Source organism: Leptonychotes weddellii, chromosome 5, assembly GCF_054177405.1.
Source record: "Leptonychotes weddellii isolate Sample4059 chromosome 5, ASM5417740v2, whole genome shotgun sequence".
Classification (NCBI taxonomy): domain Eukaryota; kingdom Metazoa; phylum Chordata; class Mammalia; order Carnivora; family Phocidae; genus Leptonychotes; species Leptonychotes weddellii.
Window position 1 is genome coordinate 33,957,286 of NC_138373.1, and position 14,978 is coordinate 33,972,263.

Here is a 14,978-nt window from a genome sequence, read left to right on the forward strand (position 1 = left end):
GAGCTCTCCCCAGACCCTGCCCCCCTCTGAGCTCTCCCAGGACCCCATCCCCCTCTGTCCGGGCTCTCCCTGGACCCCGTCCCCCTCTGTCCAGGTTCTCCCTGGACCCTATCCCCCTCTACCTCGGCTCTCCCAGGACTCTGTCTCCCCCGTTTGGGCTCTCCCTGGACTCTGCCCACCCAGGGTTGTTTCCTGCCTGCTCTCATCCCTGCTCAAAGGCTGCAGAGCATTAGAGGGTAGAGGAGGCCGCCTTGGCTTGATGCTCCCCGACTTTAGAAGCTTTATATCTCTATCCCTTCATCCACATCCTAGTCAGGTCTGAAACTGCCAGAGATGGTGTGTCACAAACAACACACTCTCTCATGAGCCCATCCAGGAGCTCTTCACAGTCCTCGCCCCTCCTCCCACACATCGTGACTCCATCTCCCCTTACCCAGCAGCCCCTCTTGGCTTTACTTCCTCGCCCACTCAGCCTAGACCTGCGTGCCAAGCCCTCCTGTCTTCTTATCTCAGCCACCAGGCACACCCACAGGGGAAGCCAGCCCGACAGCGCACTTCTCTGTGCCTGCACACCAGCTGTAGGGGGAAAACTCATGCTGCCCTAGTCAGGGCCCTCAGAGCCGCAGGCCAGCATCCTCTCGCATTCTGCACACCAGCTGACAGCTCCACACCCACCTGTGGCCCTCCCACTCTGCCCCTCCTCTCCACCTGCCCCTCAGTCTGCATCTCCCCCAGGGCCTGGATCTTAGCTTCCTGGCACCCCGCTTTCCTGCATCCTTAGTGTTCCTGCTCTGCCTTAAGACCCCATGCATTGCTCCGGCTCTGTCGCTCCTTCTTCTTTCCTTGCCAGTCAAGCTTCTGGAGAAAGTGGGGTGTGCCCACCTTGCAGGGATACCCTTGGGCCCTTATGTCCCTGAAGCATGCATGACCCCGCTGCTCTCAGCTCTCCTCTGCGGTGGCCTCCTCCTTCCTGCCCTCCGGACTCCTCAGCCGCCATGCCACTCCTGCTCCCATCCTCCCAAGAGTCTCTTAAATGCAGCTTTCACAGGGGTCCACGTTCTTCTCAGCCTGAGATCCTCTTGTGAACTCAGGCCCTGTACCTCCAGCTGCTTTCCTCAGCATCTCCCCAGCACAGCACACTCCACACGACCAACCAACACAGCTCTGTGCTGCACCTGAAACCCTTCCCTGGCCCCGCCCTCCCTTCAGGGTCTGACCCCTGGTGCTGGTGCGCTGGATGACCCCTGTGGAGGAAGAGGCGAGGCAGGAGACACTAGTCTCCTTCACCTGCCTTTCCTGACCTCCCAGGCAGGGCTGGGGGCGCCCTCACTGCACTCGACCCCTCCTTGTGCAAAAACGGTTTTAACTGTGGGCACGCTGCTGCGATGACCTGCTTATGAGTCCAGCTCTTCTACCACATGATGATTTTTGAGTCCAGGGGCCTCCCGCCATACCCAGTGCACCCGGGAAGGAGGAAACAAGAGAAAGAAACATGGAGATGCAGAAAAATCCCAAACCACTTTAGCCCAAGAGGCAAATTTAATTCTTAACAGGAGCGTTTGCCAACTGGTTCTACGCATGTGACCTTCCCAGCAGGCATCTTTGCGTAACGGGAGGGCAGGCTGTGCTCTGCCTCATCCCTGAAGCAGAACACAGGGATTTTTCAAATATTAATGGCAACTGGCAACTCCACAGTGACTACCAGGCAGCCGGTTCTGGGGAATTGGATACTGGCCCTTTGCTGGTGGCACACGATGGAGGGCGCGTGCCAGGGACAAGGGGTGTAACCATTAACGAGGCATTAATCACAGCACAACTGGCTGGCCCGTCTGCCTGTCTCCAGGCAGAGGTTAAAATGCAGGTCTTACCAACGGCATCTGAGCCTAGGGCACAGGACCTGAAACAGGTCCCTGTTGGCCACTCCAAACAGTTCCCTATGTCCCTCTGTCGCCTCAAACACCTTTGCCCCAGCCTGGCCTGGTCTGCCCACAGGCAGGGGCTAAGGTTGGAATGGGGCTCTAATGCAGGATCTGTATCTTTGAGCAAGAAAGGGTCCTCCCAATTGCAGGTCTGGAAAACACCCCCAGGGCACGTGACCCATCAGCCTGCTGCACAGAATGAGAAGCAGAAGAGAACCCGCCTGTCAGCAGTATTGGAATTCTGACCTGTCTGAATTCCAAGCAAGGTGCCTGTCACAGGTGTGCCTCAGAAGGCTGGGCACAGAGCTGGTTCTTAGCAAGTATTTTTAGACCTGACAACAAAGCTGGGGCGAGAGGGAGTCTTGCTGGTATAATCATTTTAATAGGCATTCAAAATACTTCCTGGGCGCCTGTGTACCAAGTCCCGCATACAGAGACGCAAACTCTCAATGAGCCGCTGCCTACGGGGCACGAATGGATGGACCGTGCCGGCCCTGGCACAGGTGCGCGAGAGAGGAAAGCACAGGGCATCGGGGGCCTCAGCTGGGTCCTGAGGGACGAGAAGGCCCTGGCCCAGGAAGCAGAAGTGACCGCATGGGCCGAGGACAGGGCCGTAGAGGGCACAGCCTCTCGGGGCGGGGAGCCCTTCAGTCTCTAAGAGGGCAGGCCAGTGATCATCATCCACGGCGCAGACGACAGAACAGTCCTACAGTCCAGCCACACAGGCTCCCGGAAGCCAAAGGGCATGAGACCGAGGCCTGGCCTGTGCTGGGTGGTGGGGAGGGACATCCCCAAAGGGCAGGGAAGGATGTTTGAGGCAGGAGGAATTAATGCATACACCTGGATCTTTCTAAGGCCAGCAGCTTTACCAAGATTTGAAGGCTAGCACTATCTTTGCTGGAAAAGAAATTACTGAAGATGGAGACCCCCTGCAAAATGATACAAGGAAATGCTGAAGGGACAGAATGCAAAGAGAAGCTTTCAGTGGAAGCAGGTAAGGAGCTACATTTAGAATACTACACAGTAACTTTTATTGGTAACAGAATCGCCCATCAGTAAGCAACACCCTTCACTGTGTGTGGTACCCAATTAAAATTGTGTAACAATTAGGCAGACACAGTTTCAGATTATCGAAAACAGGCCAGGCCATGTCTCAATCACCTGTAAAAGGAGAGAGGAGCTTGGGTAGGCTGGAGGGAGAAACCAGGACTGCTCACATGTGACCCCTGCCAACAGGTCCTTGTGCAATACCCAAGGGAGACTGATAAGGTCACACAGCCAGGTGGGGGGGGGGGACATAACTGCCATAGGACAGAATAAGATCTTGTCTTGGGTGCCCTAAGTGAGGGGCATGTTCCTTCAGAGGCAAAGATAACTTCTAACAGCCCACTGTGCACTTATCTGAAGGCCAGACCAGCCCTGTGGGGCCCTGTGCCACCTGAGGGCAGAGAGAGGCTCCTTTTGCAACATGGGCCTTTCCCCACCCTCTCCCCCTCAGCCCCCAGGTGTGGGAGGAAGACGGGAGGGCACCACACACTTGCTCCTCAGCATCGAGAGTCTTTCCAAAGTCCTGCTTACTGCTAATGCTGATGTACCACACAGAGATTGGGGTCCTAGAAGTACAGCAAGGGGACCTCAAGAATTCCACAACTTTGAATCGGTCTCTGGGTCTGGAAAACACTTTTTTCAGAGATCTAACTATAAGAATGCTCTGAGGGGACCAACCCTTGGTCTAGAGGGAAACTGGATCCTTTGAGATGAGTGACAATCCGGGTTTCCCAAAAGGCACATAAAGCCATGAGACAGGAAGGCCCCTGGCATCAATCATCTGATTTTGCACCTTTAGAATCTTACATTTCGCTGTTTACTATAACCAACAAACTCGGGCCCTATGAGAACGAAGAAGCCCATGATCCTGCCCCCAGGCCCCAAAGGCAAGGGCTTATGAATCAGACTTCCTTTACCTCACCCATCCTCTGTTGTATGGACATAAAACATCAGGTGCCTCCAGGCTTCTCTTGCTTACTCCATACGCTCCCCTGGGGAGGCCCACCCCAGTCCCTGTGGCTTCAGCACGACCGGAAGGAGTCCCACACACGTTCTCGAGCCGAGGACGTTCTCCTTGGCTCGAGACTAATGTACATCCACCCACCATTGGGAAGCCTTACTGACCTCCAGCTTAGCATCTCCACACTGAAAGTCGTCACCTGCCCCCAAGCCAGCTTCCTTCCGGCACCCCGTGTGCGTGGCATGGCGCTGCCAACTGCTGTCACCCGCTCCTGGAGCGTTCCCTATGCCTCCGTTCTCCCTGGCCCTTCCCCTCCCTGCAGGCACCTGTCCCCCAGCACCCTTCTTCTGTGCTGGGCCTACGTCTGGCCAGGGAGGCTTCTGTGGCCCCTTAATGGCTTCCAACTCAGCGCAGGCCTTCACCACCCAACACGGCTACCACTGCCCCCTCACCCATGGAGAAGGCGATCTGGTCAGTCACTCACAAACCCGAGGTCCCTTGGGGGCTTCCCACTGCTCTCAGGGTAAAGTTCAAACCTGAGCCTGGAACTCAAACCCTCTTCCCAATCTGCCACCAGCCTCGCCTTCCCTGACCACCGGAGTTTCCCAAGGCCCTTCCTGCAACAGCAGGGTGCGAGGTAGCTGTGCCCTTCTCCCTGCAAACATAACACGCACCATCCCTTTGCCTGGAAGTCTCTTTCCCTCACACGATCTCGCCACATCTATTCCTTCTTCAAAATTAGCTCAAGTCCTTCCTAGGAATCCCTACTGAAAGCCAGCCGGAGGCTACTGCCCTCTCTCCCCAGCAAACTCTGTCCACGTCTGCAGGCACGCAGCGGCTCACCTCCTCCCTGCACCGTAACCTCCAGCGCAGAGGCTCCCACAGCTTTGCGGCCACAGAACAGCACGGGGCCTCCTTGTGCGAAGGGAAGTAGGATTTCGATAACTTTGTGTTGAAAGCATAATGAAAACCACTGAATAAAGAATTCAAGTGGATTCTTAATAAAATGCCTGAGTTTTTTTTTCCCCCTTTGATATTATCTCCCTTTGGAAAGTGACACTCGTAACAGCCACTGAAATTGCTGCTTTGAGTTGAAAAGGGCTTCTTTCTTCCATGGACAGAGTTGTCATAACAGGAAAGGTATGCTTCAACAGGTAAAACATTGAACAGGGTAAACGTTAAGTGCTTTTTTATAACCTGCTTCATTGTTCTTATGTACTTTAAACCAGAAACCATCTAAAAGCAAACACTTAAATATGTTTTCTGAGTTGGCTCAGATCGTAACTGGAATTAGGAGCAACACGGTGTACCCAAGGTCACTTGGCCTGCTGGACAGTGTTGGCAGGTGTGCTGAGGCCCACCTGCAGGTGAACTTGGAGACTCAGGAGGTGAATTTTATTACTGTTATGAAAAGCCTGTCCAGATGACGCCTACGTTCGCCGAAGGTCACCCTTAACCCAGATGAAAACTACCACACTAGCTTTAGCACCTTGGTTCATTTCAACAGCCATTCAGAGAGAACCACCTGCCCACTCCATGCCAGACAATAGGGGAGCAAAGATGAATATGACGTGGCTCTCGCCCTGCTCGCAGGGAGAGACAAGCTTCTAAACAGAGCACTTGCTACCCAATAAGCGCTTCACGTAAAGGCTTTATCTGAGGGCTGAGAAGATTACTTGAGGACCAATCTTCAGAACAAAAGAAGTGCATGTGGGGCTTGCACCACTGGCTAGGGCTAACTGCAAAACCTTTCTGAGATTTCTTGATCTCTTCTTATCTGGGTTTGCTTCTCAGAGCCTGTATCCCTTCAAATGAATAGAACCTGCAAGCTTGTCTCCAAGACTATTAAGCAAACAGTTACAGGTGTCTGCTATGAGCCCTCACCCTCAAGTGGAGGGAACAGCTACATCTGTGGAATAATAGGGTTTTTTGTTTGTTTGTTTTGGGGGCGTTGTTTTTTTGCGATTGCCCCGCTGACACCTGAGCAAACATACATCAAAATAATGAAAACCACCTTCAAGTGCCCCTATTGGCCCCAGAAAAGCAGACGGACTCCTGACTAGGAATAAAAAACTGGGGAAACATCGAAACACCAGCATCACAACCACAGCCACACTGGCCACCAGGCCTGTGCCTCCCGCGCACACCGCTATCTTAAGTCTACTTGTGCCTCCCCATAGCCCAGGTGGCTCTTAGACAACCTTTGGCCTTTAATGTCAGTGGCAATCCAGGAGCCCCAAAGCGTCTGTTCCTGTACGGAGTGAGGTCATCAATGAAAACCTGTAGCCAGGCCACCAGCACCCCTGCCCAAAGAAAACCGTGACCGGGTGCAGCCTATCCCTGACCTCCAGCTGTGCTTACTCAAGGCTCGGAAAGCACAGTGCCGGGGGCCCTGCGGAAATGCTTCCTTCTGCCGGCAAGGCCTGGAGGACGGCTGCCGCCTGGCACAGCAGCCACGCCAAGGGCTCCGAGGCTGGGCACAAAGATACCTAAGCGGCAGGTGGGCGGGCGTGTCATCCTGGGGCAATCAGAGAGCCAAGAGGAAAGGAGTTGCAGGTCTTCAAGGACAGAACGTTATCAGAGAATTTGTTGCAATTTCGAGTCCAGAAGAGGATTTCCTACCCCGCAGAGCCGGAAAGTGCCCCGAGAAAAGAGTGACACAGGAACAGCTCTTTCCGACGCTTCGCCCTGGACGCTTCGCCCTGGGCCCGCCGCAGACCTTGGAGGGTCGGGGGCGCCGGCCCTGCCCCCGGGGTGGGCGTCCGGCGGCGCGGAGGTGGGCCCCGGCCCCGGGCGCCCCCCGCCCGGCTCTCGGTCCGCGGGGCCCGGCCCGGGGAGGGTGGGCAGGACCGGGCGGGGACGGCCGTGGGCCCCGGGCGCACCGGCTCCGGACCCCCGACCCGCGCCACGGCCGGCCCGCACGCCCCGCCTCGGATGGAGGCCCCGCAGCCCTGCCCCACGTCCCCTCCCTCAGCACGCCCCCGCTGCGGTGACAGCCGGGGACCCGGCCCCCCGCCGCGCCGTCACGCCCCCCCCGCCCCCCGCCGCGCCGACCGCGCACCCACCTCCGCCCGCCGCGCCGCTTCTCCTCAGCTGGCGGTGCGACTGAGCGCGGGCCTTTCTGCGCACGCGCTCATGCGGCCCCGCCCCCGCCAAGCGCGCGCCGCCGGCTGCCCACCCCAGGCGCCCGCGGGTCTCGGCCGCGGCGGGCTCTGGGCATGCGCGCTGGCGCCCCGCCGCAGCGCGGCGGGAGTTTGCGTCTGCCGGAGTCGGGTCCCTGCGCTGGGGGGCGCGGGCTCGCGCGCCGGCCCCTGGGGACGCGAGCCGAGTGGGCGGGGGATGCTGTGTCCAGCCAAAGGCAAGGCTGGGGGCGCCCGGAGCCGAGCGGGTTGCCAGCCAGAGTCGCCGCCCCTACGGGTCACGCGTAGACCTGGGAACGCGCGTCTGCGTGGACACGACGTCCGGTCCCGAGCGGGCGGAGAAGGGGCGCAAGGGGTCCTCCGGGCGGGACCTGAGCGGTGGAACCCTGAGGCCGAGGCCGAGAGAGACAGCCGGACGGAGACAAGACAGGGACACAGCAGGCCAAGAAAGAGGCCGAACACAGGCAGAGACGCAGCGGGGACAGGGACACGGACGCCCAAGCGGCAGAGACAGGGCAGGCGGAGGTGACAGGCGGGACAGACGGCGACCAGAGGCTGCAGTCCTCGCTGGGGGAGGAGACACAGCGCCCTCTGCGGGTCCTGGCAGGGGGCGGGGGAGCCAGTGCCGCCGAGCCCCCGGGGGTCCACAGGCGTCCGTGGTGGCCACGGTGCCTCGTGGGGAGTTAGAGCACTCTCTGGAGATCAGAGTCCGTGATGAAGCGATCGCAGCCCCTGGGGTGTTTTCAGACCTTAGATGGGTCCTGGCATCACAAGGGGTTCATATCTGTTGGGAGAGGGTCACAGTGCCTTTTAGGAAGGTGAGAATGCTCTCTGAGGGATCACGACATCACAGGTGGGGGAGGCACAGCGGCCCTTAGGGTGTTCGCAGAGCCCGGAAGTGTTGTTCGGCCCCACAGGGGGCTCCCAGCCTTGTGGGACTATCACAGTGTCCCTTGGAGGGGTAAGAGAATGCGAAGGTGGGTTGACAGCTGCCCAAGGGAGCCTGGACGCAGCTCAGCGGCTATCACATCCCTCTGTGTTGGGGTGGGGTGTCGCTGTGTCCGTCACACCCCTCCCAGGCATGGGCGGGTGGCATCGAGGGAGTCGCTGGGCAGGGTCGGGGGAGGGCCCAGATGGCGACGCGCGCGACGCCAGCAAAGACTCCTCTGCAGGCGGATGCACTGGATGAACGTGCGCCTCAATGTGGAAGCAGCGCCCCGCCCGCGCTTAGGGCTCAGGCCGTTCCGCAGCGCCCCCGCCGCTCACGCCGCTGCAGCCTCCGCAGGCGCCGCGTCCACGCATCGCGCCAGGGCAGCACGAGGCTCCCGCGGGAGGCGCTGAGCCCGGGCCCCCGACCCCCGACCGCGGTCCCTGGCCCGCCCCCAAGCAGCAGGTAGCGGCGGCCCGGCAGCAGGCGCGGGCAGCCGCAGGCCGCGTCCCGCGCCGGCACCCACAGCGCGCTGCTCCCTCGCCTCGCGCGCTCCTCGCCGCTCCGGAACACTGCAAGCACGGCCACCGGGAAGCGCGTCCACGAGCCGCGCGCCTCGCCGCGCGCGCCCACCGCCACCTGCACCGCTGCGGGGAGGGCGAGAGGGGGCGGGGTCAAGCGGGGCGGAGCCGTCAGGGGGCGGGCGGAGCGGAGGAACGCTGCGCGCCCGCGGTATGGGGAGGGGGGCACAGAAGGGACAGTCAACGCTGGGGTGGGGGTGGGCAACGAGAGGCCACCGGGCGCTGACAGGGCGGGGCCAGCGACAGTGGGAGGCCCAGGGAGGGAAAGGGCAAGGTGAGAAGGTGAGGGTAGGAGGCCTACCGTAGTCCTTCCTGCAGAATTTCTTCAAGCTGATGCGGTAACTACCCCGGGCTGGTTTGCAGTGCGCGTCGCAGTCTGGAGGGCGTGTGGAGGCTGGCACAGAACAATCCCCACCTCCCTACCCCACCCTTTCCACCTCCCCTCCTTGAACCCATAGCCTTCCCCCCACAGTCATGCCAGTCTGGGATCTGGTTCTGTGTCCACTCACCCTGGGGCTCCACAGGGCTGCTCTCCTCAGTGGGTCCAGGGACAGGAATCTCTGCGGACAGGACAAGAGAACGGCCTGCACTGGAGGGGGAGCATTTGCAGGGCTCAGGGGATGAGCAGGTAGCAGCAGGGAGCTGGTGTGGCCTCGGCTGAGGTGGCTGAAGGAGGGCAGGGTCACTCACTAACACAGGGGGCCACCGGAGAGCGGCTCTGCTGGAAGCCAGGGGCGCAGCGATTGCAGGTGAGGCCAGTGACGCCATCCTTGCAGGGACACTGGCCTGTGGTCTGGTTGCAGGTCTTGCCAGCGGCACCAACAGGGTGACAGTCACATGCTGAGGACAGAGTCAGGATGGTTAGAAGCCCACGTGGGGATGCAGGGAGCAAGAAGGTGAGGATGTGCAGGGAGCTGGTGGCAGGCTCACCCCTGCAAGCGCGGCGGTCGCTCAGGGCACGCCCTGGGTCGCGATAGAAGCCCTCCCTGCAGTAGTGGCAGTGGCGGCCAGCGGTATTGTGCCGGCAGTTGAGACAGACGCCACCACTACGACGGCCAGACAGTCGGTACAGCTCCATGTTGAAGCGGCAGCGGCGGGCATGGCCATTGCAGGAGCAAGCTGCAGGAAGGGATGGGTCAGGGGCAGGCTGGCCCGGTCCAAGATCCCCAGGCCACCCTCCAAGGCCTCACCAAGGCAGGCGTGGGCTTCCCGGGCCGTGGCCCGCTGCCATGGCCTGTCGCAGTAGAAGGGCTTGCAGCGGCCGCAGTCGGGGCCCTCGGTGCCATGCTGACAGTCGCAGATGAGGTGGCCCTGGGTGTCCAGCAGGCACCTTGAGGCATGCCCATTGCACTTGCAGCGCCCCCCCACCTGGAGCTCAGTAGCCGAGTAAGAGTAAGGGACCATGGCCATGGAGTCCCTGGTGTCCTCCAGCATGGCAGGCCTTGTGAGCACTACTCGAATGTCTGTGGCAGTCACCCAGTCTTGGAGCACTGGGCTGCTGTCCAGATCCAGGCCTGGTGGGCTTCCGTCCTGCACGCTGAAGGCCAGAAGGCCACCACCATCAGGCTGGACCTGGGGCTCAGGGAAGCACAGAGCTTCAGGCCCTGGGCCAGGTGGGCCATCCGCAGGGGCAGGCAGGCGGCCATAGTCCAGGCCACAGCGGGAGGAGAAGAAGCCCAGTGGGGCCCAGCTGCCGCCGTGATCCTGTGACTTGAGCAGGGCCACCGAGGCCGGGGGCGCCGAGCAGAAGCGCAAGCTCACGAACACCAGCTCAAAAGCCTTGCCCAGGGGCACTGTGAGGGTCACGTTGTGGGGCGCCTGTGTCAGTGAGTCGGAACGCCAGCACACAGGGCTGGTGGTGCTCCCTGCGGAGGTCAGGAGGGCGGCGGGGTGTGCCCGCTTCGGGTCCGAGGCATCACAGGCCCGCGTGGCCGGCCGGCCGCACGTGCTGGACGCCAGAACCTCGCGGCCCAAGGCGGCGTTCACCAGGCCGGGCACGCAGCCGCGGGGCGCGCCCCCGTCGTCATGGCAGGGGTCGGCGGGCGCTGGCGGCCCCAGGCTCAGCGCGGTCGAAAGCGTGCCCGCGGTCAGCAGCAGCCCCCAGGGCCAGCCGGGCATGGCCGGAGCCGCGGTGGATCAGCCAGCCCGCCGGGCCCCACGCCGCTGCCCTCGGGGAGAGAGAGCCCGGATCCGGGGCTCTGCCCGCTGGCCCGCAATGCCGAGCAATCCCGGGAGGCCCCAGCCGGGGCCAAGAGGTGGGAGCAGCCGCGGGCACGCCCCGGGCCAAGCGCAATAGCGGGGATGCTGGCGCGTCGTCCCGCCTGGCCTGGAGCGATGACAGGAGTCGCCCCCACTCCCGGCGCCTCCGCCCGCGGAGGCCCCACCCGTCGTCCGCCGCTGCACTCACCCACCGAGGGCCGGGTCGAGCAGGTCTCCCGGCCTCCCGGGAAGGGCCGAGGGCGGGCGGGGCCTGGGGCGCCCCGGCCGCCGCCTCCTCCCGGCTGTAGCGAAGGCGGGCGAGCTGTGCCAGGAGGGGGTGGGGGGCGCAGTAGGCGCAAGCCTGGGCCCAGCCGGGGGCGGGGCTGCTCGGGTCGGGAAGGAGGGAGGGGAGGGGAGGGGAGGGGGCCTCGTCGGCAGAGCCGGAATCAGAAGCAGATTCAGACACTGGCTGGGCCAGCGGGGGAGGGGGCTGGGAGGCCCGGGAGCCGGGGGAGGGGCCGGGGAGCCAGGAATGCGCTGGCGGGAGGGGTCTGGAAGGGGCGGCTCAGCCACGCAGCCCGTGGGGGACCACCCAGCAGGGTCCCCGGCCTGCATCGAGGCCCTGACTGCTCCTGGGGCTGTGCCACGTGCTGGGCGGGGGTCTGGCCGCCTCCTCCCTCAGGCCCATCTGGCAGGCTAAGCCCTGCATCTGAAGGCTGGTGCCCTGATGCTCCCCTGGGTCTCTACAGGGAACACTCAGGGCTGTAGCAGCCAAGCAGGGCTGGTGGTTATGGGATGTCCCCAAGCAGTGGTCTGCTCTAGTAGAAAAAAACCCCACAATTGGGACCAGGTCTGATTTTGAATCCAAGCTGCTCCAATTTCTGGCTCTGTGGTTCAGGCTCCTTAACCTGAGATTTATTTTTTTCATTGGACTGTTGCTCAACTTTGCTGAGCCATTGGTGGGGGGGTGGGGAGGGGACAGTTGATAAGCCGCAAAGGTATTGGACGCAGCCTGGGGCTCCACCGACTTGAGTCCCTCTTGCTTTATGTTCAGGAAGGATGTGTCCTCCGGGTCTGACTGGAGCTCGCCTAAGTAATGAAATTGGCATATCCAACCCAGATCAGGCCAAACCCTTGTCCCAAAGCATCTCTGGGTCTCTATCTAGTTGCATCACCAAGATGGGGCCAGTCCCCAGAGCTGGCAGGGAGAAAGCAGAAGCTGGAGTGGGGGAGAGCCTACTAATTAACAGGGCCCCATGGGGTTCAGGGTCTTGGTCAGCAGTCGAGGACCTCTGTGGAGGGTAGGGAGTGGAGTTTGGCCCATGGGGAGGGCCTGGTCACAGACAGCTCAGTGTCAGACCCCCTGAGCCTGGTCCACATACCAGCAGGTTTGGGTAGAGAAACTGAGGCAGGAACTCAGCTGGGCAGTCTGGGCACCAGCTGGGGATGAGGCAGCTGCAGCTGAGAGTGACCCAGCCAAGAGAGACCAGAACTGCTCTGGATAGACGCCACTTCCCCACAACCATTAAGCCCTTGATGGAGGGGCAGGGCAGCATCCCAGGAAGGGTCAGCTTCGTGCAGAGGGGGCAGGGACACGGGAACATGTCTGACCTGGGAGAAGTTGTGAGGTCTGAAGTTTCAGATGGGAGGCTGACTAGGCCAGGCCTGGCAGCTGATGGAGGATGCCACGTGGGTGTGTCTGGGTAGGCAGAGCTGCCTCTTGCAGCTGGGCCAGAGATACTGCAAGGACCCACAAGAAGAAGGTAGAGAGAAGCAGAATCTTCTTGCTGTTTAGGAGAGGAGGGACAGGAGGACACTGGAGCCTCCCAGGGGAAACCAAAGGAGAAGAGGATGGAGCAGCCAGGAAGACAGGGTGATGGGGCACCTGAAGTGACTAGCACCTTCTGGTCAGGCCCTCACAAATGTAAGGGTGGGGGGGTGAGGTGCAGGGGCTGATGAGATCATGGGAGACTTGGGGAGAATTGAGTCAGAGGGGCTGCTGGCCTCGCTCCCCTCGCCTTTGGCAGCAGCAGGGAGTCTGTGGGTCTCCTCTGCCCCACAGAGCAGGTGCCATGGCACCTAATCTCAACTTTGAGATGAAAAGACCATGCCCCTTACAACAGATAGCCGTGCATGAATGAGGGAGCTGACAGGGAGCCCAGTATGCTCCAGCACGAGTCAAGTTCAAAAACGGCATCTTCCCAACCACCCTCTTCAAGGTCCTTCTGATCATCAGCCTCAGCCTGGGATGAGCGGAGCCCTGGCAAGAGAGTACCGGCTGCAACAGATCCTTCTGGGACCGTTAGAAGCTAAGAGGTGACTAGCTGGCCACGGTGGGGAGAGATGCCCAGGCCCAACACAAGGGTTCCACAGAACCTGAGACGAGCCTCCAGGGAGGCCCTGGTTGTCTGGACTTCAAGACTCAGGAGGGAAGACAGGAAATTGGAAATCAGGGAGCAGCCTCCCCTCCAACCCTGTGTCAGACTTGCAGGCCTTGTCTGCAGCCCAGCCTCCTCAGGAGTTGGGGCTAAGGTCTGCAGAACATCTGGTGGTTTGTGGTGTGGGTGGAAGGAGGCCCCCAGGGCTCAGCCTGCTGCATGCACGAGTGTTCATCCGTTTTAGCAAGCAGGGAGCTCTGGGCCCAGAGGGCAGTGGTACTACCAGCTCCCCAGGGAAGAGGCTGCAGGCAGCCCGGCCTCTTCCCCCAGAACGGCCCCCTGCACACATTCTCTTCTGGCCCCTAGGATGGCCCTGGCAGATGGCCTGCTGAGAGTGAGGGAGGGCCTTCTCCCCAGGCCCCAGTCCAGGCTCATTGCACCTGTCCCCAGCCTCTGGGGCCTCTCACACCTCTCCGCTGGTCCTGCCCCATCCTGGCACCTTAGAAGAGACTCCGCCTCCCTGCCCCCACATGCACCTCATCAGCCCACTGCAGTCCTCCCACTCCCACCCCCAGTCACAGTGACAGCTGCTGGCTTTGGGGGAACCTATCTGGGGAGGAGGGGACCCAGGGGGCCAGACATTCCCAGGCCTCGGGCGGCTGGGGTCTTTCCCTTAAAAGGCAGACTGATCCAACACTCCTGGCCCAGCCCTGTTCCCTCCAGACGTTTGCAAGCCACCACTTGTACACATTTCACACAAACATTTATTGAGAGTCTATTATGCCGAGAGGGGCTTCCAACCCAGCAGGGAAGACAGACGGCTGGGGGAGGGGAGCACGGCAGGCTTCACCCCGAGGAGGGTGGCCCCTGCCGAGTCCGCGGCCATCCTGCACCCTGCGCTCCGGGCAGGGCCCCCGTGCCACGCAGGCCCTCTCTGTGGTCGCGACCGGCTCTGCGCGCCAAGCAGAACGCTGAAAAGCAACGTTGAGAGGAGTGGGGAGAGGAGAGTCCGAAGAGCAGAGGGAAATGGCTCGTAGCCCCCACCCCCTTGGCCTCCTAAGGGCTTAAGAAGGAACGGTCTGAGGAGGGGGCTTCCGCGTCCCACGCGCTGTGCTGTGCGCGCCCCGCGGGGGGCGAGGTCCGGAGGGAGGAGGCGTCCGGCTCCCGGTGATTTCGCTGGGGAGGGGGCCGCGCGCGCGCGGGCTCAGGACGTCCCCGGTTCCCGCGGCCCCGCGCGCCCAGCCCGCCGCTGCCGCCGACCGCGCCAGCACAGGAAGGCGGCGGCCAGGAGCCCGAGGCCCGCGCCCAGCGTGGTTAGCGCCACGCCTTGCTCCAGGTCCAGGTGGGGTCCGCGCAGCGAGAAGGTGATGGCCGTGGCGGCGGCGCCGGCCAGCAGGGTCACGGCGCCGAACGGCAGGACGCAGCGCGGCCAGGAGCCCCCCACGCCGCCAGTGGCCAAAAGCAGCGCGCGCAGGGCCCCGGGGGGCTCGGGGGGTGCGGGGGGCGCGGGGGGTTCGGGGGGCTCGGCAGGCGCCGCGGGCGGGGGCTCGGGCGCTCTCATGCCGCCGACGGGGGGCCGCGCTCTGGGTGGGTGTGGGCGCCCGCGCAGCCCCCACTCTCGTCCTCCTCGACCGCCACGTCAGAGCGGATTGGCCCGGGATGCGATGACGCCACCGGGACGCTGGGGAGAGGAGTTCGCCGCCGCCTCCCGACTTTGACGCTGAATCAGGGTGGGCGGGCACGAATCTAGAGGGGGGCACTCACCCAGGCCTCTGCCCTCCTTCTCCCTCAGGCTCCGGGCCGCCCCTTCCTGCCCAGGTGCGGG

General features: G+C 62.0%; 2 protein-coding genes across 8 annotated transcripts in view; both read right to left on the bottom strand.

The window, feature by feature from the left end:
* The window catches only part of TBC1D24 (TBC1 domain family member 24), a 27,073-nt gene extending 19,951 nt beyond the window's left edge, over window positions 1-7,122 (bottom strand). For 6 of the 7 annotated variants that reach the window (XM_081820266.1, XM_081820264.1, XM_081820265.1 and 3 more), the window contains exon 1: window positions 6,993-7,122. The gene's annotated coding sequence lies outside the window, so the exon portion shown is untranslated. Of the gene's footprint in view, window positions 1-6,549; window positions 6,676-6,992 lie in introns of those variants that run through there. The other variant, XM_031034480.2, reaches the window with a different exon arrangement.
* A 1,179-nt stretch (window positions 7,123-8,301) lies between these two features.
* On the bottom strand, window positions 8,302-10,694 carry NTN3 (netrin 3). The gene is made up of 6 exons (XM_031034487.2): window positions 9,767-10,694; window positions 9,507-9,695; window positions 9,267-9,416; window positions 9,086-9,136; window positions 8,878-8,952; window positions 8,302-8,642 (listed from the first exon to the last, which is right to left on the bottom strand). Exons 1-6 carry the CDS (start codon window positions 10,692-10,694, stop codon window positions 8,302-8,304), a joined length of 1,734 nt encoding a protein of 577 aa, XP_030890347.2.
* Between the last annotated feature and the right edge of the window lie 4,284 nt (window positions 10,695-14,978).